General features: G+C 38.5%; 1 protein-coding gene across 6 annotated transcripts; it reads left to right on the plus strand.

The window, feature by feature from the left end:
* The first annotated feature begins 480 nt into the window (after positions 1-480).
* Positions 481-22,231, plus strand: ZNF583 (zinc finger protein 583). 6 transcript variants are annotated; one of them, XM_009233178.4, is made up of 5 exons: positions 481-899; positions 3,495-3,592; positions 10,488-10,614; positions 10,874-10,969; positions 19,448-22,231. In XM_009233178.4, exons 2-5 carry the CDS (start codon positions 3,584-3,586, stop codon positions 20,923-20,925), a joined length of 1,710 nt encoding a protein of 569 aa, XP_009231453.1. In that variant the 5' UTR covers positions 481-899; positions 3,495-3,583; the 3' UTR covers positions 20,926-22,231. The 6 variants fall into 6 exon arrangements, with proteins under 6 accessions (XP_009231453.1, XP_009231452.1, XP_063575824.1 ...); XM_009233177.4 differs by having other exon boundaries at positions 521-899; positions 10,871-10,969; XM_063719754.1 differs by lacking the exon at positions 481-899 and adding an exon at positions 923-947 and having other exon boundaries at positions 10,871-10,969.
* Positions 22,232-22,535: the final 304 nt, after the last annotated feature.

A 22,535-nucleotide genomic window follows, 5' to 3' on the forward strand; every position in this document is an offset into this window, starting at 1 on the left:
TGATTCAGAGGGCATAACTGAAAGAACGAAGAACTGAAAGAATGATCTTAATACTGTTTCGCTTTTCTTGATAATACGCATTACTTCCCAATATGCATCAGTGTCCTTTATTATTAATTTTTTCCCATTGAATTCCTCCCGCATTAGAATGCTGCTCCATGAGGTGGGGATTTTGTCTGCTTGTTCACTGCTGTGTGCCCAGGGCCCACGACAGTGGCCGACACAGCAGGCGCTCAATAAATGGCGAATGAAAGACAGGGCAAGGCGGAGAGAGAAGAAACAGAAAGGGAAAGAGAAAGCCCGGGCCGCCAGAGCGCTTAATCACACGTACGTCCTACCGGGCCCCTTTCCAGCTGGCTCAGGCTCCACACTGGTCCTCCAGCTCCCTTTTCTCAGCGATGGGCTCACAGCCCCACCCGGAGCGCTCGAGCGCGGACGCGGCCACTGCGCGTGCGCCTCACCGCGCTAGCACCCCGGTCTGGCAGCCTTTGGGGACCTGAGCCAGCTGCGCCTGCGCAGTCAGAGCGGGTCCTCACAGGCCTCGGGTCGAACGGGTGGGGGAGCGGACAGTCGAACGGCCTGAGAGGGCTCAGCTAGTCCGGGTGGGGTTCTGAAGGCCAGCGGAGGTGGGCTTACTAGGGAAGGGGGCGCAGCAGAAACTAACCGCAACTGAGAGGCGGGACCTGCGGCCGCCCGGGACCCTCGGCCAACATCCCAGCATCCTCTGCGCCGTGCCGGCCCCGGACTCCATTTCCCAGCGGCCCCTGCGGCCTGCCCTACGGCTGCGGCGCCTTTGTGAGCGCGGCTGGCGGCCAGCATCGAGCCCTGGCCCGGGCCCTGGCCCAGCCCCGGCCTCCAAGGACCGCACAGAAGGAGGTGCCCACCGGAGGGAGGAGGCGGTGAGGAGCGCGGGATGGAGCTGACGCCGGGAGCGGCCATGCCACCATGTGTGGGACCGTGTGTGACAGTGTGTGAGAATGTGTGAGACATTAAGGAACCGTGTGTGACAATGTGTTTGACAGTGTGGAACCGTGTGTGAGTCCATGTGTGACTGTGTGAGAATTTGAGACCGTGTGTGACAGTGTGAGAATGTGAGACCGTGTGTGAATATGTGTGTCAGTGTGAGACCATGTGGGACAAATGTGGGACTGTGTGTGACAATATGAGACTGGGTGTGAGAATGTGTGTGACAGTATGAGACCGTTGCCCCTGTGTGTGCGGGAGCCTTTGACAGTATATGGGACCGTGTGGGACTGTGTGACACTGTATGTGTTTAAGACCACATCACTATGTGTGAGACTGGGAATGTGTGACAGTGTTAAACTGTCATTATGTGTAGACCACGTGTGAACAGTGTGTAAGACCATGTCACTGTGTGTGTGACCTGTGTGTGTGGGATAATGTAAGACTGTGTGACAGTGTGTGTGACTTTGTGAATAGAGCTTGACCGTGTGTGTAGGATTAGGTGAGACTGTAACAGTATGTGAGACCATGTCACCGTGTGTGAGGCTATGTGTGGTTGTGTACGGTGTGTGGCTGTTGATGTGGGACCACGTGAAACTGCGACAGAATTTGTGTGACAGTGTGTGAGACTGTGTCACTGTATGTGAAACTGTATGTGAACAGAGTTTTTGTTGTTGGACTAAGATTGTATGTGACTGAGACTGTGCATGACAGTGTGTGTGATTACGTGAGACTGAGGGAGATGGTGTGACTTAGCACTGTATGTCATCCCGACAGTGAGTGTGACAGTGTGAGTCAGAATGGCCTTATATGACCCATTGTGAGAGCAGGGTGGGCTACAATGTGGGGGCATGTCCATAGGTTGCCAGGGGAGGTGCCAGAATGAGAAACTGTGTGGTTTGTTGTCTGTGATTTGTGTGGGCAGGAAGCTGTGTGGGTGCTTGGAGATGCTGGTGTGCTCTGGGGTTTGGGAGACTGCTGTTGTGGTGGAGAGACAGAGAGATTGAGATAAAGGGGAAAAGATGGAGAAAGGGAGAGGGGACGAGAGCTGGAAAGGGAGAGACAGACAGGAGCCTCAGCCTTAAGCCTGAAAAGCTGACCACGCTGGCTGCTTGTCCTCTGGCACAGTAGTTTTTCCATCCCTCTCAGTCTCTGGGGGCATGTGAGGAATTTAAAAGGAAAAAGGAATGGGAGACCTACCATGTGCTGTTTATGAAAATAAATGTCAGAAAGATGAAAATTTATTTAAGAAAGGATATACCAAGCACTGTGCTCAATGCTTTATGTAGATCATTTCAGAATCCTCCCAACAATTGATAGGGAATAGTTACCATTTCACTGATAGAGAAACAGGTTTGCAGTGGTTACCTAACTTGCCAGAGGTTGTATAGGTAGCATGTGGTGGTTTGGCTGTTTGAGACCAGGTGTTCTGATCCTTAAGCCTAGTAGTTCTTACCACTAAGTTATGCCACTTCTTAGGTAATGGCTTTATTCTTCAAGGCAGTGAGGTCTGTGGACAAGAATTCATGATAGGGGGTTTGGATGACTGTTCATGCATAGCCTGCCCCTCCCTCCCTCTCTCCTTCTTTCTCTCTGAGGAGATTGCCCAGAAAAGTCAAGAGATTAGTTTTCAGTTGTGGGTCGTCATAAGCCAGGACCTGAAGTAGGCCGTCTTGACTCTTTGATCGAGTGTCCACCACACCACATGGACCATCTGATACTCACTCTGTGTATGGAGATGCTTTCTCTCAGAAATTTCACTTTGTAGCTTTATCTCTCATCCTTGCAGAAAGGGTGGGGACATATTTCCTTTCAACATCATGATCGGGTGGAAAGAATTAAAAGTTAGACCTGGTTTCCAGTTTGGCTTAATTACTTATTACTATGATGCCTTGAATAATTACTCCGATGAAGAGCCTTCATGTGTGATAGAGGGGGAAATCCTTGCTTGGTAATGCCATTCTGTAATTGCTGTTTTTGTTTTAAATTATAAATGGGGAGGTAACTTAAGCACAGAACATGTATTTTGTATTCTTTTTTTTTTTTTTTTTTGAGACAAAGTCTCACTCTGTGGCCCAGGCTGGAGTGTGGTGGTGCGATCTTGGCTCACTGCAAGCTCCGCCTCCTGGGTTCATGCCATTCTCCTGCCTCAGCCTCCCCAGTAGCTGGGACTACAGGCGCCCGCCACCACACCTGGCTAATTTTGTATATTTTTTAGTAGAGAGGGGGTTTCCCCGTGTTAGCCGTGATAGTCTCGATCTCCTGACCTCGTGATTCGCCTGCCTCGGCCTCCCAAAGTGCTGGGATTACAGGCGTGAGCCACCGCGCCTGGCCTGCATGTTGTATTCTTAAGATCCAAAGCATGTGGGAAAAAGAATTGTAAATTTAGATATAAATGACTTGCTCAGTGATACCTCTAATTTACTCCTGAGGTTGGGGAAAGAAGGAGAAAGAGAAGGAAAGGTTTCTAGGCTGATGATACTGAGAGCTGCAGGGCAGCTGGAATTTTATGGTTTCTTTTCCTTCTCCAGCTCGACTTTCTCAGGATACTGTCCCTCTCCCAGAGAGGAGCTGAAGGAGTAGGACAGAAGAACTGTCAAATTCTGGAATCCTTAAAGCCATGTCCAAGGTAAGGAAGCATTTCTTCTCTCTTCCCTAAAATGCCATCTTATTTTTTAGGTTATACAAACATTTTGTTTTTCTTCCAAAATTCTGCAACCTAACAAGGTTCCATTCATCCAGTGACTCGTTCCTCATATCTTGCTTTCCAGTAAAAGTCTCCAAAAGCCTAGTTATCTTTTTTTCCACAGCCAGCATTTTTATCTTAACTCAAGAAATAGTTCAGCACCTCCTCTGGGTTTAGTGTCTGTTAGAAGCTCTCAAGATGCAAAAATACACTCATTGGCATATGTAAACCTTCATTGTAGTAAGTTGATTCATTGAGACTGAGGTGTATGTTCAGATGTAACCACTAGCATAAATAAAGCTTTTCCGTAGACCTAGGTTTGAAAAGAAGGCAAGACAGGAGGGTTATCAGGTGGTCTTAGTCACAGAACAGGGCAAAGTCTGTTGCTCAAAGTGATTTTGAGGAGTGACATGTGTTGAGTCTTGAATATTAAAGTGTGGGTCAGCTAGGGCAGGGATTTTTCCAGGCACTCCATGGGCTTTGAAGAACAGTATTCTAGGGAATAATGAGGTACCATTTTAGGGACATTCTGAGTGTCCACAGCTATGTTATTCTAGGTCATCCAGTTAAGATTAGTGGAATTAATATGTAAAAAATAGCAGAACTTTGTTTTGAAAAAGACTAATGGGAGAGCACTTGAATCTGCATTAAAATAAAAGCTGTATATGTCTATAATAATGAAAACAGTTGATAGTGTGGAATGGAGCCAGAAGAAACATATATGTTAAGAAACAAATCCAAGTATAAGAATTCCATAAGAATGGAAATCTTCATTCACTGAACATATGGTTATTAAAGGCCTTGTGCTAAGTGCTGTGATAAATAAAAATAAAGACCTTGTGCTAAGTGCTGTGATAAATAGGCCCTGTCTTTGTCTTCATAGAATTTAATGTACACTAGTTTATTATGTGATATGCTGATATTATTTTAAATCAGTGGGAAAGGGATGGATTATTCATTTAGTAAAAAAAAATTCTCTGCACTTAGAGAAAAATACATAGAGGTTAAATACATTATACAGGTTAAATATACACACACACACACACACACACACACACACACACACACACACACACACACACACACACACACACACACACACACACACCCCTCTAGGTTAAAATATGGAAAATGGAGAAAGAGTAAGGTGAGGCAGATGTAGAAATCAACTAGTACAGCACTGTCCAATAGAACTTTCTGTGATGATTGACAATAGAAATGTTCTATATCTGCAGTGTTTAACATAGTAGCCACTAGCCAGATGTGGCTACAAAGACTTGTATATGCTAGCATGACTGAGAAACTGAATTTTTAATGTTAATGGATTTAAATTTAGCCATATGTAGCTAGTAGCTACTGTATTAGACAGCACAGTCTTAGGCTTATAAAACAGTAAAGCCAGGAAGATAATTATGGGTGATCTTGTCCAAGTTTCTCATTCTACAGATGAAGAAAAAGAGGCCAGGGGAAGAAAGTGACATGTCCACGTAACCAGTTAGTGACTGAGTCAGATGTAAGAAGTTGTAATAAAAATTGAGGGTCAGTAATGTCGATGATGATGAGTGATGATATGAAGAGGGTGGTAGAAAATGATGAGGGACACTGTAGTGAGACTGTGAAGGGGCTCATTATTTCACTTCCATGCCCAGAACCTTCATTGCCTTCCTATCTTACTTGGAATGAAATCTAGTGTCCTAACCATGGCCTATAAGGCCCTTTGTGCTTCAGGTCCTGGCTTTCCTAGACCTCATTTTCTACAAGTATTTACCTCTCTTCATTTTAATCACAGTTGTGAATTTGCTGTCCCTCAGACTTACTGTGCTTTTTCTTGTCTCTGGACTTTTGCATTTGCTCCCCCGTCCCCCTACATGTTGACATAGCTTGCTCTCCCATTTCATTCAGATTGTTGTTCAAACCTTACCTCTTCATTTAGACTTACCTTGACCATATTATCTACAATAAACACCCTATCACTCTTAATCCCCCTTTACCTTCTTTTGTTTTTTGTCACACATGTCACTACCTGACATGTATGACCTTATGTTTAATGTTTTTCTCCTTTGTTAGGATATTAAGAGGAGGAACTTTGTTTTGTTCACCTTTGTATTCCTGACTCTTAGAATTGTGCCTGGTTGGTAATAGGCATTCCGATGAATTCCTTATCTGTGAGTGAGACCAGGATAGCTAGAGCTAGCCACCTCTTCTTTCCTGCTACTGATTTGGTAACAGAAGAAAGAAAAAGCTGAAAGTATGATGTATAGAATAGATGGAACCCATTAGCCCAAATGCTCTTTCCAGGACCCCACCCCAGACCTCCTGAATCATGGTCTCTTGGTGGCGCCTAAGAAAACACATTTTTATTGGGTTTCCCAGGATGATGATTATTTTTTTTGAGATGGGGTCTCACTATGTTGCCCAGGCTGGTTTTGAACTTCTGGCCTCCAGCTGTCTTCCTGCCTCAGCCTCCCAAGTAGCCAAGTAGCTGGGTTACAGGTATCCAGGATGATTTTAATGCATGGTTTTTGAGAACCTCTGCCTTCAAAGATTATATTTAAAGTATACCTCTTGTAAGCAGCATATAATTGGCTAGTTTTAAAAAAGCTAGGCTGATAATCTTAATCTTTTAGTGTTTATTACAGATTTAATACTTATAGATATGTGTTTAAAGCTACTGTATTTCTGTTTGTTTTCCATTTATCCCATCTGTTCTTTTTTCCTTTGTTTCTCCTTTTTTGCTTTTTTTTGGTTAAGTCAGGTATTTTTCCTTATTATTTTAGTAATTGTACATAATTTTTATTGTTCTTTTAGTGGCTTTTCTAAGATAATATTCATCCATTACTCATATGTAGTAATCCTTCTTTCTTCTGTAGTCTTCTTCCTATGATTAGTACCCTTATCACTTCCTGAACAGGATAAGATGCCTATGATGATTTAACTCCACAATATTCTTATTGCTCTATTTATAGTTACTGCTTTAGAACTCTTAATTTCTTCTTGTGTTTTCATGCTTCCATTTTCCTTCTGTATTACTTCTACCTGAAGAACTCTTCGAGTATGTCTTTGAGTGCAAGCCAACACTTTACTCCTACCCTGAATTGTTTTTTCAATTAAAAAACAATTTGACCGTATTGTTGCTGGGTCAAAATAGTGTAATTAAAAATTTTTTTGAGGTTAAGTAATTTTGTGAAATCCTGGTCTCAATGGAGAGAACGACATCTATGAATCGATTTTAAGAAAATAATTCAAGACCTATGCAACATCATAGTAAAGAATTAAGATTTATCTGGCTGGGTGTGATGGCTCACACCTGTAATCCCAGCACTTTGGGGGGCCGAGGTGGGTGGATCATCTGAGGTCAGGAGTTCAAGACCAGCCTGGCCAACATGATGAAACCCCATCTCTACTAAAAATACAAAAATTAGCTGGGTGTGGTGGTGGGCCCCTGTAATCTCAGCTACTTGGGAAGCTGAGGCAGGATAATTGCTTGAACATGGGAGGTGGAGGTTGCAGTGAGCCAAGATCGTGCCACTGCTCTCCAGCCTGGGCGACAGAGCGAGACTCCATCTCAAAAACACAAACAACAACAACAAAAATTAAGATTTACCCAACTGAAAATAAGCATGGGGGTTAGTAAATAAGATAGGGCATAATTATACTGTATAATATTACTCAGCCAATAAAAGTGACATTATCGGTAAATGAAATTATATACATAATCATAGACATAAGTATAAGGAACCATTTGAACAGATTATACTAACTATAAATTATAATTGCTTTTAGGAGGTAGGGTGACACGGGAGTAGGCATGGGGGTGAAAGACTTCCAATTCTTTAACTTAAAAATGGAAAAAATTCGCTGGGTGAGGTGGCTCACACCTGTAAACAATCCCAGTATCCTAGCACTTTGGGAGGCCAAGGCAGGAGGATTGCTTCAGCCCAGGAATTTGAGACCAGCCTGGGCAACATAGTGAGACATCATCTGTACCTAAAATAAAAAAAAATTACCTGCGCCTGGTGATGAGTGCCTGTGGTCCCAGCTGCTTGAGAGGCCAAGGTTGGGAGGATCATTCAAGCCTGGCAGGTTGAGACTGCAATCAGCCATGATTGTGACACTGCACTCCAGCCTGGGCGACAGAGCAAGATCCTGTCTCCCAAAAAATCAAATTAAAACAAAGGAGTGGGGGGAAATCACTGAGGGTAGAAATACTGGAAAGTATATTTTAAGTTTCTTTAATGATGGCAGTTTTTTAAATTAAATCTAAATAAATATAAAAAACATTTACAAGGTATTCATGGTCTCATTGGCTGAGAGGAAAATGTCAGATAGTTAAAACACAGAATCTATTAGTTCATGTGTGCAGATAAAAAATGTCACTTAAGGACTTTATGTTGCAAAAGCTGCTTCGCTAATGTCTGCAGAATAAATGATGTGTGTGGAACACTTTCCTCCACAAAATTTTAAAGAGTTTGTGTTGAAGTGTTTGAGTTACAGTAGAATTGATGATTAGCAGTGCCCAGGCCTATCCAGCACAAATTTTAATTTTTAGACCTGATTCACATTCCTTTCCTTCTTTGAAGCAACAAGTCACTTCCTCAGATTTCCTTGTATTAAGAAGTGTTTCAGAGATGGAAGCTTTTTAAGCAGCTGATGCATGTAATTGATATTTCTTGGAGCCATACTTTTGCTTTCTTTATAGATAACCTCCTTAACATTTTTGTGCATTTTTTTGGCAGTAACAATTAACATTGACTCATTTTTTTTCCATTGAAAAGGTTTCTAAATAAAATCACTGATGTATTTGAGTATTTCTTCAATAGGAGCATTACTCTGCAAAGGGTCATATAAGAGTAGGGGTGATGTTCATATTTGACAATCAACAAGGTAAAGGCACAGAGCAGAACTTATCCTAGCTGGGATCCTGGAGTTTGCTGCCATGCTGGGCATTAATCTTCAGTTGCTGAATTCCTTATGGAGAAATCTGGTGTGGTCACTAGCAGCACTCAGTGAAGTAGCTGTTTATCATTGAGTGTGGCAATATTTCAGTATTTAAGAAATCAGTATGTTCAGGTGTGTACCATTGAATGCCGTTTCTGTGTCAGCCCAGCTTAAGAGCAGGCTTTGCTCTGTGACATGTCAAAACCAAGATGCATATGCCTAACCATACAACAAGCCCTGGTAAGTCTTGAGCTGATTTATCTTGTTAGGAAGAATACCCATTTTTAATTTTTAGGGAGCAAACTAGGTCTTGTTCCATGTTATCTTAAAGATCCTTAATTCAACATTCGGTAGTATTATTTGGGAGCTGTACTGTAACATTTTAAAAACTCTCTTGCTCATCAAACAGGCACGATTGTGTATGTTTCTCTAGTGAGAGCTGTAGGTATTTTTTGATGCATTTTATTATCAGACTTGGAGACATTCACTATTTAAGTAAATTAATAGTGCTTAAATTACTATTATTTTGTCTCATGTAGCACGATTGTAAGTTACCAACTATCTTTACAACTTAGTGGGGTTATCAAGAGCTGTTAGGCAATCATTTGTTGCCTCTTACACACAGTCTCAGGAAAATTTTTATTTCCAATGGACATTTGTCCCATATTGAAGTAACTTTTATTGTACTTCTTTGATTCCTTCTTATCAAGTACTGATTATACAGATTCAAACATTTATTGTAATATTACTCTTCTTCTTCTCAAGACATTAGAAGTCATAGTCTTTGAGATCAACTTCATTTTATCTGTGACAAATTTTTTCTTGTTTTGATTCAGATACCTTTTTATTTGTTTGTCTTTAGAAACGGGGTCTCACTGTATTGCCCAGGCTGGACTCAAGCATCCTAGGCAATCCTTCTGCCTCAGCCTCTTGAGTACCTGGGGCTTTAGGCATGCACCACCACACCTGGCCTGATTCAGATACCTTTTGTGACATCAAGCTGCTGTTCATCTAAACCATATGCCTGCCATTCATTTAAACCATCTACAGGGGAGGAATTTGTGTAAAACAAATGTTTAAAATTCAACACACACAAGACCTAGGTTGTCATTGTGAAATGTGTAATGTGAAATGTAAAAAATAAGTGAGATACCTTATGTCATCAGTGAGATGAGATGCATCACTTTGACAGCTGGTTGGCAAATGTTGTCTTTGCCACCAAGCACAAATTCAGTGGCATACTTTCACACATCAGGTGATCTGTCACTCAGCTTCTTGATTGCTCTCTGTTATGGTATACGTTTAAGCCATGTTTTTGCAAGTCAGTATATAACTTTGTTTACTGTTTCTATTATATATTTAATTTTGGAAAGTCAATATTATAAGCACCAAACATATTTATATATATTTTTATACAACCCTATTGATGTCTCTGGAACATTGACCATTCCATTGTACTGAGTTTGGAAAAATGCCAGATTCAACCATGTACACATTATAAAGCTTAACTCAGCCTGTTTCCTCCTTGAAGCTCTCTACTGCCCCGGTGTATCTGATTTTCCAATATTGAGAAACACTCTGGCATTTAGTATGAATAACATATTTTATACTTGATTTACAGTGTTCTGTTGTTTTCCAATTTTGTGTGTGTGATAAATCCTTTCTCTACCAGTAGGATTATCTCTCAAATTGTATACTTTGCATGACAGAATATCAAAACAAAGCACAAAGAAGTCATCTAGCAATTACATGACGTGTTGCTCAGAACCTAAGATACTGTCAGAAAGTTTTGCTATGTGCAATATTTTTCTCTAAAAGTATAGACAATTTAACTTTTTAACTTAGGCTCATGTGAGGATATGAACACTAGTTGAGCAAGAATGTGTTTATGTCATTTCAGGATTTGGTGACATTTGGGGATGTGGCTGTAAGTTTCTCTCAAGAGGAATGGGAATGGCTGAACCCTGCTCAGAGGAATTTGTACAGGAAAGTGATGTTGGAGAACTACAGGAGCTTGGTATCATTGGGTAAGGACATCTCCCCTTAATTCAGAATCTGCACATGGGACTGAGCTCCAATGTAATATTTGGGAAACCTCTGACATGCTTCACTAAATTTCCCTTTCTTGTGCTTCCCAAAACAGGTTGAATTTGTAGAATTGGCAGCTTCATCTTCCCCATTCTTATTCCTCAGCTCCCTCCCATTATTCTCCCACCTTCATGATGATGCAGAAACTTGATCTTATTTATAGACCTGCCTAATTCCCCTTTTGTTTTTTGTAAGCAGGAGTTTCTGTTTCTAAGCCAGATGTGATCTCATTATTGGAGCAAGGAAAAGAGCCCTGGATGGTGAAGAAGGAGGGAACAAGAGGCCCATGCCCTGGTGAGTGAGAGAGAAATAGGGAGATAGAAGCCATTGCCAGGAAAAGCTCAGCAATTCTGAAAGATTTCAGTTCATAATTGATGTTTCCTGGGTAGCTTTTCTTAAAGACTCAAAGCCTGGGAAGAAATATTGAGGCATCTTTAGCATGAGCTCCTCACTTTGTTCTCTCTGTCTATATTCTCTCACAAGTTACAGTCTTCTCTGAGAGTAATCTTCTCTGGTAACCCATTTTCCTATTGTTGGATCCAAATGTCACAGCATCTCCCTGTCCTTGCCTTTTAGTTTTATAAAAGTTGCTTGGTTTCATTTTTTAAAAATCCAGGTGCCTATAATCCCAGCTCTTTGGGAAACCAAAGTGGGTGGATCACTTGAGCCCAGGAGTTCGAGACCAGCCTGAGCAACATGGCAAAACTAAAAATACACACACAAAAAAAATTAGCCAGGCCTGGTGGCATGCGCCTGTAATCCCATCTATGTGGGAGGCTGAGGTGGGAGGATCACCTGAGCCTGTGATCTGAGATCGCGCCACTGCACTCCGGCTTGGGTAACAAAGCAAGAGCCTGTCTAAAAAAAAAAAAAAAAGCCAGTTTTTTTGTTTGTTTGTTTTGTTTTTTTTTTCCTTTCTCAGTTACTCATTCCTTTTAGATTGAAGGATTGATACATTTATTTATTTATTTATTCTTTTACCAAGCCTCATTGACTTTATGTTTTGAGAAGAGGATTCTGCTAAATTCTTGGGATTATTCAGAGGCTTATACACCAGCAAAGAAAAAAGAAAGCCAATTTTATTTTCAAGTCTGGGTAACTAGAAGATGATAACACTTAATAGAAACAATCAGAAGAACAGGTTGATAGGAGGAAAGATGAAAAATTTGGCTGTGGACATAAGAGGGTTATATATATAAGATGAGGAGAGTTCAAAGCAAAGAAATGCAACATGCAACTGATTTAGAAGATGGGAGCTCAGAAAAATAGTCTGATTTAGAGATGTCAGTGTGAATGAATGAGATCACTGATCTTAAGAGTTTGAGAGATAAAGCCTGATGCTGAGGCCTTTGTGGGGAAGTGAATCTTTGATAACTTTCTCAGTATCCTCCATGGTAAATGGCATCTCTATAATTTGTCTTTGGTTAATATATATATATTTTTAGATGAGGTGTTGACCTGTTGCCCAGGCTGGAGTGCAGTGGTGCACTGCAACCTCTACCTCCCAGGTTCAAGCAATTCTCCTGCCTCTGCCACCCAAGTAGCTAGGATCACAGGCATGCACCACCACGCCTAGCTAATTTTTCTGTATTTTAAGTGGAGATTGGGTTTCACCATGTTGGCCAGGCTGGTCTTGAACTTGTGACTTCAAATGATCTGCCCGCCTGGGCCGCCCAAAGTGCTGGGATTACAGGCATCAGCCACTGCCCCCAGCCTGTCTTTGGTTAGCCACTGCCCCCAGCCTGTCTTTGGTTAAATTTTATGCATTTTAATTTTTCTAGATAATTGTCCTTTTCATTTAGGTTATCAGATTTCATGAATTTGAGCAAAGTAATGTACAATTAGTTTTCTTTTATATGTATAATGGTTTCCAATTTTAATTTCTTATTTTGAATAACTATTATTTTTTTAAAAGAATATATTGGTCGGGTGTGGTGGCTTACACCTGTAATCCCAGCACTTTGGGAGGCCGAGGTGGGTGGATCATGAGGTCAGGAGTTCAAGACCAGCCTGGCCAAGATGGTGAAACCCCGCCTCTACTAAAAGTACAAAAATTAGCCAGGTATGGTGGCAGGCTCCTGTAATCCCAGCTACTTGGGAGGCTGAGGCAGAGAATCACTTGAACTCAGGAGGTGGAGGTTGCAGTGAGCCAAGATCACACCACTGAACTTTAGCCTGGGAGACAGAGTGAGACTCCATCTCAAAAAAAAAAAAAAAAAAGAATACATTTATTAGGTCGCTCTACTCATAAATCAGTTTATTTTTAAAGAACTAGCTTATGGATTTATGTATTACTAGTATTTTCCAATTTTGTGGGTTTTTTTCTGTACTAATTCATAAAATATTTTCTCCTTACTAATTCTTTCCTTCTAATTTTCTTATTTATTTTGATCTCCATAGTGCTGAAACGAGAGCTTAATCTATTAATTTAATTATTTTATTTAGTAATGAGATTATTAAGGACTATGAATTTTCCTCTAAGTTTATCTTTGTCTATCTCCTATAGATTCTGATACTTAGTGTTTTTGTTACTGCTGTTCATACTAGATAATCTACCTTAAAAATTTTTTTCTTTCACCCAGAGTTGCTTAAAAGAGAGTTTTCTGGTTTTATTGTATTTGATCAGACAGTATTAAGGAATTATTTACATACAGTAAACTGGATACATATAAATTGTACAGTTTGATGACACTTGCATATACCCATGAAACTGTCACCACAATCAAGACACATTTAGTATTTCTATCACCCCAAAAGATTGCTTGTGTCTCTTTCCATCTATCCTACTCTCCACTCCCAGTTCCAAACAAACATGAATCTGATCTTTGTTATTTTTATTAATTTGCATCTAAAGTAAATGGAATCATACAGTATGTATTTTGTTAGGTCTGGCTTATTTCACTCAGCATAATGATGTTGAAATTTATCTATATTGTTGCATGTATGAATGCAACATTTCATTTATCCATTCACCTGGTGATGGACATTTGGGTTGTTTCCAGTTTGGGGCTATTATAAATAAAGTTGCTATGCAGCTGTCATGTACAGGACTTTGTGTGAACATATATTTTTATTTTTTGGGGGTAAATATCTAAGATGGAAGAACTGAGTTATATGATAGGTATATGTTTAACTCTGTTAGGAACTGTCAGTTTTCTGAAGGAATTATACCATTCTTCTAGCACTATATGAGACTTCCAGTTAATCCACATTCTCACCAAATCTTGGTATCGTCAGTAGTATTTTTAATTTTAGTCATTCTAAAGGTTGTATTGTGGTTTTAATATGCATTTCTGGAATGACTAATAACGTTGAGTCTCTTTTCATATGCTTACTGGCCATGCATATAACTTTTATGAAATCTTTGTTCAAACATTTTTCCCATGTTTTATTGGATTGTTTATCTTATGAGTTGTAAGAGTTCTGTATACAGTCTTAAAACAAGTTCTTTATCATTTATATATATTGGCTTATATGTATGCCAATTATTGCTTGCCTTTTTTTCTGCTGCCACCTCTGTTGGAGGCAAAGTTTACAATTTTTGTAAAATCCAATTTATTAATTTGTCTTGGTTGGTGCTTCTTATATCTAAGAAATTCTTGCTACTCCCAGGTCACAAAGATATTTTTCTAGGAGTTTTAAAGTTTTAGCATTTATATTTAGCTCTGTGAATGATTTTGAGCTAATTTATGTGTCTTGTGTGAGGTAAAGGTTGAGGTTCATTTTTTTTTCCATATGGATATACAGTTGCCCCAAGACCCTTTGTCAGGAAAGACTTTCCCTTCCTAATTGTATCACCTTGCTACTTTTCCTGATCATCACTTGACCACATATGTGTGGGTATAGTTCTGGAATGTCTTCTGTTCCATTGATCTATATGTCTATTGTCTCACCAGTTCCATACTGCCTTGATTACTGTAGCTTTGTAGTAAGTTTTGATATTAGATAGTGCAATTTGTAAAATTACCTTGACTGTTTTAGATCATTTGCATTTCATATAAATTTTAGAATGAAGTTGAGAATTTCTGCTCAAAAAACTTAGATTTTTGTTGGGATTACATTGACTTTGTACATCAGTTGAAAAAAACTGACCTCTTAACATTGAGTCTTCTAATATAAGTATGGTTTATTAAGCCATTTATTAGTCTTTAAAAATGTCTTGAAGTTGGATGTGATGGTGTGCACTGGTAATCTCAGCTACTTGGGAGGCTGAGTTGGAAGGATTGCTTGAGTCCAGGACTTGGAGACTAGCCTGGACAACATAGCAAGACTCTGTCTGAAAAAGAAAAAGGAAAAATAATAAAATTTATCTTAAGAATATTTTGCAGTATCCAGTGTAGTGGTACTCTGTTAAATTTTTTTTCCTAAGTCTTTAATAGTTTTTTGAGTGCTATAATAAATAGAATTTTTTAACAATTCAGTTTTCTAATAGTTTGCCACTAGTAGGCAGAAATGTAAATTGATTTTTATATTAGCTTTACATCTTATGACCTTGCTAGATTCATTTAATAGTTGCCCTCACAGTTATTTTGTAGGTCCGTGAGGATTTTTCGGATGGACAATCATGCTATCTACAAATACAGTTTTTTTTTCCTTCTGATCCTTACACTTTATTTTTCTTGATATATTGCAATGGCTAGGACCTCCTATATAATGTGTAATTGAAGGGGTAAGAGGAAATGTACTTGTGCTGTTCCAATCTTAAGGGGAAATGTATTCTGTCTTTTACTATTAAGTCAGTGTAAGCTGTAAGTTTTTCTTAGATGTCCTTGATCAGTTTGAAAACGTTACTTTCTATTCCTGGTTTGCTGATAATTTTTATAATAAATGGATCAGATACTATTTCTACATCTGTTGAAATGATCATGTGATTTTTTTCTTTAACCTTTTAATATGGTGAATTACATTGATTGATTTTCAAATGTGAAACCAATCTTGCATTTTTGGGTTTAACTCTACTTGGTCAAAATGATGCTGTTCATATTTTCCTGGATTTGATTTGCACAGTTTTATTAAAGATTTTGCCTTATGCACATGTGCTACATTGGTCTGCAGATTTACTTTCTTTTTTTTTTTTTTTTGAGATAGAGTCTTGCTCTGTCATCAGGCTGGAGTGCAGTGGGCTCAATCTCGGCTCACTGCAACCTCCACCTCCCGGGTTCAAGCGATTCTCCTGCCTCAGCCTCCCAAGTAGCTGGGACTACAGGCATGCGCCACCATGCCCAGCCAATTTTTGTATTTTTAGTAGAGATGGGGTTTCATCACGTTGGCCAGGATGGTCTCGATTCTTGTCCTCGTGATCTGCCCGCCTCGGCCTCCCGAAGTGCTGGGATTACAGGCGTGAGCCACCGCACCCAGCCTGCAGGTTTACTTTCTTATAATTTTTTTATCTGGTTTTGGTATCAAGATAATACTAGCCTTATGAAAACAAGTTGGAAAGTGTTTATCTTTCTCTATTTTCTGACAGTTTGGATAAAATGGTATTATTTCTTCTTTAAATATTTGATAGAATTCACCAATGAAGACATCTGGGCCTGAAGTATTTTTTACATAACAGCTTTAATGGATATAGGGTTAATCAAGTTATCTGATTTTTGTTGAATCAGCTTTGGTAGGCTGTGTCTTTCAAGAGATTTCTGTGTTTCATCTGAGTTTTTCAACTTATTAACATTTTTTAAAAACAGCTGTAGGCTATGTAATGATAACTCCTCTGGTGTTACTGATATCTTCTTTTTTTCTTGATAACTGATGTTTTAAAAGAACCTACTTTTGTTTTATTTCCTCTGTTGTTGTTTTTCCATATTGTTAATTTTCTTTCTTAACTTTTTCTTCTACTTTCCTTAAGTTTACTTTGGTCTTTTCCTCACTTCTTGAGGTGACATCTTAGATTATTGATTTTTTAGACTTTTAGTTGTTTTCTAATATAAGCATTTGAAAACTGTAGATTTTTCCTTTAAGTACCATTTTAGCTGTATCCCACAGATTTTGATATGTTGTACTGTCATTATCAGCCAAGATATTTTCTAATTTCTCTTGTATACTCTGACCCATGATTTATATAGAAATGTGTTTAGTTCTCAGATGTTTGGAGTTGACTAGGTATTACTGATTTAAAAATCAATAACCTCTAACCTCTGTTGAGGTTAGAGAGCATACTCATCTTGGTTTCAGTACTTTGGGATTTATGGAGACTTGGTTTATGCCCCAGAATACAGTCTATCTTATTTACTGAACACATTGTGTGCACTCGAGTACATGTTGTACAAGTGTTGGGTGTAGTATTGTGTAAATATAAATTAGATCAAAGTAGTTAACCCTGTTGAGATCCTCTTTGTTACTATTTTTTCCTAGTTTTGTCAGTTTCTGAGCAAAGCATGTGTTAGTTGCCTATTATGACTATAGGATTACCTATTTCTTACACTTTCAATTTTTGTTTTATGTATTTTGAGGCTTTATATTAGGTGCACACACATAAAAGATTATTTCCTTCTGATGAATTGATCCTTTTATTACTGTATGTCTCTATCTTTGGTAATACTCAGTTTTAAAGTCTATTTTATCTGACATGAATATAGTCAGTCTAGCCTTATGCTTACTGTTTGCATGTTACATCTTTCTTTATCTGTATTATTAATGTATTCTTATATGTAATGTGAGGTTTCTATAAACAGCATATAATTGTGTCTTTCATTTTGTTGATTCCTATAAGTTCTGCCTTTTAACTGAATAAGGAGTTCATTAATATTTAATTATTTATATAATTTGAGTTGAGTCTACTATTGTTTTCTCTTTAATATTTCTCATTAAAAAATATTTGCTCATCTCTATCTTCTTTTGGGATGTTGGAATATTTTTTATAATTCCATTTTATCTGCTGGCTTGTTGTACCTTTTTATATTATGCTTCCAGTGGGTGCTATAGTGCAATGATGCTCAAAATGTCATCTTGAGACCAGCAGCACCACCACCTGTGAATTTATTAGAAATGAAGATTCTCAGCCCTCAGCCTCCACTAACTCAATCAAAAACTCTGTGTGTGGGGTATAGCAATCTGTAGTTTAGCAAGTTTTATCTAATTCTGATGCACTCTAAAATGTAAGAATCATGCCTGTAACGATTATAGTATCCATCCTTAACTTTTCAGTCTAATGAGAATTAGTATTCATCAGTGACTATACCTATGTTTTTACTTCCTTATTATAGTTTTATCAACTTAATTCTGGGTTTAATTAGATCATTGCTCCTTGGCAGTCATTTCATATTTCTTTTTTGACCCATGAGTCTTCAGAATTTAATCTTCATGTTGACTTTCTATAGGGCATTCATGGGTGTGATTTGCAACTGTTTAGAGAGGAAAGTGGAATTTGGAAGGGCACTGAGGTAGCACAGCAGAATTAGCAGCCTCAATTTAAGTATGTTGCCTTCAGATTATTTTCCTTCCAAATATCATCCACTATAATATTTAAGTTTAGTGGTAATATTCCATTTGGTTTCAGACATTTACCCCATTCATGCAAGCATGTCATTCTAATAAGAGGATGAATTAGTGTGGTGTTTTATGTATTATTGATTCAGTATTTATTCCAAAGATACTAAGCACCTTCTATCTGTCCAGGCTATTTTAGGCAATGGGTGTTCAAGGGTGAGAAAAAAAGTTCCTGCACATGAATGTTTACATTCTAATAAGAACAGAGAGTAAGTTAACATGTAATATGATATTAAATAAGTTAAGTGCTATGAAGTGCAAAGCAGGAGGAAAGAGAAACATAAGAGTGTGGAATACTTCATATTGGATGTTCGGCAAAGGCCATGCTGAAGAGGTAATATGTGAACAGAACCTTAAGTGAAGAAGTGCAATGAGAGAAGGGATCAAGCAGATATCTGTGGAAAGTGCTTTTCAGGCAGAGAAACGCAAGTCTGGTGTTCCTAAAGTGGAAATAAAGTGAATTCCCGTATGACTGAAGTGGAGTAAGCAAGCAAGAGAGTAGTAGAAGATAAGATCAGAGAACACCAGGTCATGTAGAGTTTCATAAACCAGGGTAGGAATTTTCACTTTATTCTAAATGTAGTAAGAAACTACAGGAAAATTTTAAGCAGAAAAATGAAGTGATCTGATTTGGAACTGGACAGGGGAAGGCAGACTAAGTTCTGTGCTAGGTTAGTAAGACCAAGCAGTTTGATACAAAACTACTCTTACATGAAGGCATCTTAGCTGCAGGGATCAGCTGAAAGTTTACATATGGTTGGAATTTGTTACATAGAAAATGATTTTCGGAAGACTTTTTTCTAACTACAGATGTTTACCCATAGAGTTTTATGAACAATATGAACAACCATAAAGTTTTACATGAATCCTAATAAGGATATTAATACTGCCTAGTGTTTTTAGGCCTGGGATTCCAATGGAGTTTTTAATCATATTAACATCATAAAACTGGCTTATTAAAGATAACTGAGCTTGAATGCAGGATAACCTATGACAAAGAGGAAAGGTGTTTGAAGTCTGTTATTAACTTAGATATAAAAAGATGATTATGATTTTTAGAATACCACCTTCATTGTTTTGTTCTTATATTTACCTTACTGGTTGTCAATGATTATTTCCTTAATCAACTCTCTTAAGTTCTTATTATTTATAATGTCATTATTTTAGAATTCATTATAAGCTTTTAAATCCTTTAACTTGGTATGTATTTTATTCACATGTTTTTGTTCTAGAAGTTTCTTCTAGTGAATTAAATACAAAAGACATTTGTTTCTTGATATCTTTTAGATTGGGAGTATGTATTTAAAAACAGTGAATTTTCATCAAAGCAAGAGACATATGAAGAATCATCCAAAGTTGTGACAGTGGGAGCAAGACATCTTAGTTATAGCCTTGACTATCCCAGTTTGAGAGAAGACTGTCAAAGTGAGGACTGGTATAAGAACCAGCTGGGAAGTCAAGAGGTACATCTTAGTCAATTAATCATCACTCATAAAGAAATCCTTCCAGAAGTTCAAAATAAAGAATATAACAAATCTTGGCAAACATTCCACCAGGATACAATCTTTGATATACGACAGAGTTTTCCCACCAAAGAAAAAGCACATAAGCATGAACCACAAAAGAAAAGTTACCGAAAAAAATCTGTTGAAATGAAACATAGGAAAATCTATGTAGAAAAGAAACTTTTGAAATGTAATGATTGTGAGAAAGTCTTCAACCAGAGCTCATCCCTTACTCTTCATCAGAGAATTCATACTGGGGAGAAACCCTATGCATGTGTTGAATGTGGGAAAACGTTCAGCCAGAGTGCAAACTTGGCACAACATAAGAGAATACATACTGGGGAGAAACCCTATGAATGTAAAGAATGTAGGAAAGCCTTCAGCCAGAATGCACACCTGGCCCAGCATCAGAGAGTTCATACTGGAGAGAAACCTTATCAGTGTAAAGAATGTAAAAAAGCCTTCAGCCAGATTGCACACCTGACTCAGCATCAGAGAGTTCATACTGGAGAGAGACCTTTCGAATGTATTGAATGTGGAAAGGCCTTTAGTAATGGTTCATTTCTTGCTCAGCATCAGAGAATTCATACAGGAGAGAAACCTTATGTGTGTAATGTGTGTGGGAAAGCCTTTAGCCATCGTGGATACCTAATTGTACATCAGAGAATTCATACTGGAGAGAGACCCTACGAATGTAAGGAATGTAGGAAAGCCTTCAGCCAGTATGCACACCTTGCTCAACATCAGAGAGTTCATACTGGAGAAAAACCTTATGAATGTAAAGTATGTAGGAAAGCCTTCAGCCAAATTGCATACCTTGATCAACATCAGAGGGTTCATACTGGAGAGAAACCCTATGAATGTATTGAATGTGGGAAGGCCTTTAGCAATAGTTCATCACTTGCACAACATCAGAGAAGTCATACTGGAGAAAAACCCTATATGTGTAAGGAATGTAGGAAAACATTTAGCCAGAATGCAGGCCTTGCTCAACATCAGAGAATTCATACTGGAGAGAAACCTTATGAATGTAATGTTTGTGGGAAAGCCTTTAGCTATAGTGGATCTCTTACTCTACATCAGAGAATTCATACTGGAGAGAGACCCTATGAATGTAAAGATTGCAGGAAATCTTTCAGGCAGCGTGCACATCTTGCTCATCATGAGAGAATTCATACTATGGAGTCATTCTTGACTCTTTCCTCTCCCTCACCCTCCACATCAAATCAGTTGCCAAGACCTGTAGGTTTCATCTCCTGAATATGTCTAGAATCCAACTCTTGAATCCATTTCCATTCCATCGTCCTTGTCCAATGCACATTAATATATTTGACATGGGATACTCGAGTAGCTTTCTAATTGGCCTCCTTGTATTCACCATTGTCTCTGTCAGATGTCTACATTGCAACCAAATTTGTATTTTAAAAAATATGTTTAATCTCATTTCTCCCTCATTAAAATTCCTCAGTGGCATCCCATGGTTTTTAAGTTAAAGCACACATTCTTCAAAATAGCCTAAACACCTAGCCTCTAACACCTTGTTCCAGGCTACCTTCCAAAGTTCGTATCTTGTGTCACTATCCATCTCATTCTCTGAATACTTACCCAGGATTAAGATACATATTCCAGGATCAAAAAGACCTGGGTTCCAATTTTTGCACTTCCATTTTCTGCCCTCTAATTTGGGGGCAGCATTTTGTGCTTTGTAAGCTTCAGTCTTATTTATATAGTGTGGGAATAATAATGGTTCTACCTCAAAAGTTAATAGAAGAATGAAATAATGCATGTAAATTGCTCAGCAGCGTGCCTAGCATAAAGTAATTACTCAAACATTAATGTAAAGTAAAAAGATAACCATACTATACATAGAAAGCCAATCATCTCAGCCATGATTATCTCAGAAATAAAAAGAGATGCAGCAGCTCAGGACTGAGAGATTGTGAAGTTTTTTTTAATTAGGAATGATAGGCATTTTTCTAAAAGTAGGTGAGGAGGGTATCTAACAGTAGGATTTACATTAGAGTCCATGATATAGGGTAAGATGGTGGCTTGTATCAGCATTCACTGGATATTTAACAGTTCTAAGACACTAATGTCTTATTTCAAAAGTTTTTTTTTTTTTTTTTTTTTTTTGAGATGGAGTCTTGCTCTGTTGCTCAGGCTTGAGTGCAGTGGTGCAATCTTGGCTCACTGCAACCTCTGCCTCCTGTGTTCAAGTGATTCTCCTGCCTCAGCTTCCTGAGTAGCTGGGATTACAGGCCTGCACCACCACGCCCAGCTAATTTTTGTATTTTTAATAGAGAGAGGGTTTTGACATGTCAGCCAGGCTTTTCTCTTAACTCCTGATGTCAGGTGATCCGCCTGCCTTGGCCTCCCAAAGTGCTGAGATTACATGCGTGAGCTACCGTGCCTGGCCTAAAAAATCATTTTTAATAAGACAGTTTACTGAGATGTATTCATCATTTACATGTAAACAAAGGCAAAATCGAAATTAAAAAGAAATCTTGGAAAAGTAACCAATGATGAGTAGAAAATAAAGTATAAGCTTGAACCCCTGTTCTAAATCTGGGTGAATGAATTATATCAAACCTATGTCATTTAAAATAATAAAGGTTGTTAAATTACTAAAATTTCAAAACTAGTGAAGAAAAGAAACCAAAACTATAGGTCAGTTCTCATAAACTGGCCTACAAACATGTTTGATTCTGTATGCATCAAGTTTAAAATACATAGGAATACCTTCAGCAGACCATGTGTTTTCCCTTTCTCCAACATTCAAACCACTGATCCTTTACATCTGACTTCTTAATATTACTTCCTGACCCCAGAAGTCTTTTGGCATATAATAAATGCAGTGATGAATTCACATA

Source organism: Pongo abelii, chromosome 20, assembly GCF_028885655.2.
Source record: "Pongo abelii isolate AG06213 chromosome 20, NHGRI_mPonAbe1-v2.0_pri, whole genome shotgun sequence".
Classification (NCBI taxonomy): domain Eukaryota; kingdom Metazoa; phylum Chordata; class Mammalia; order Primates; family Hominidae; genus Pongo; species Pongo abelii.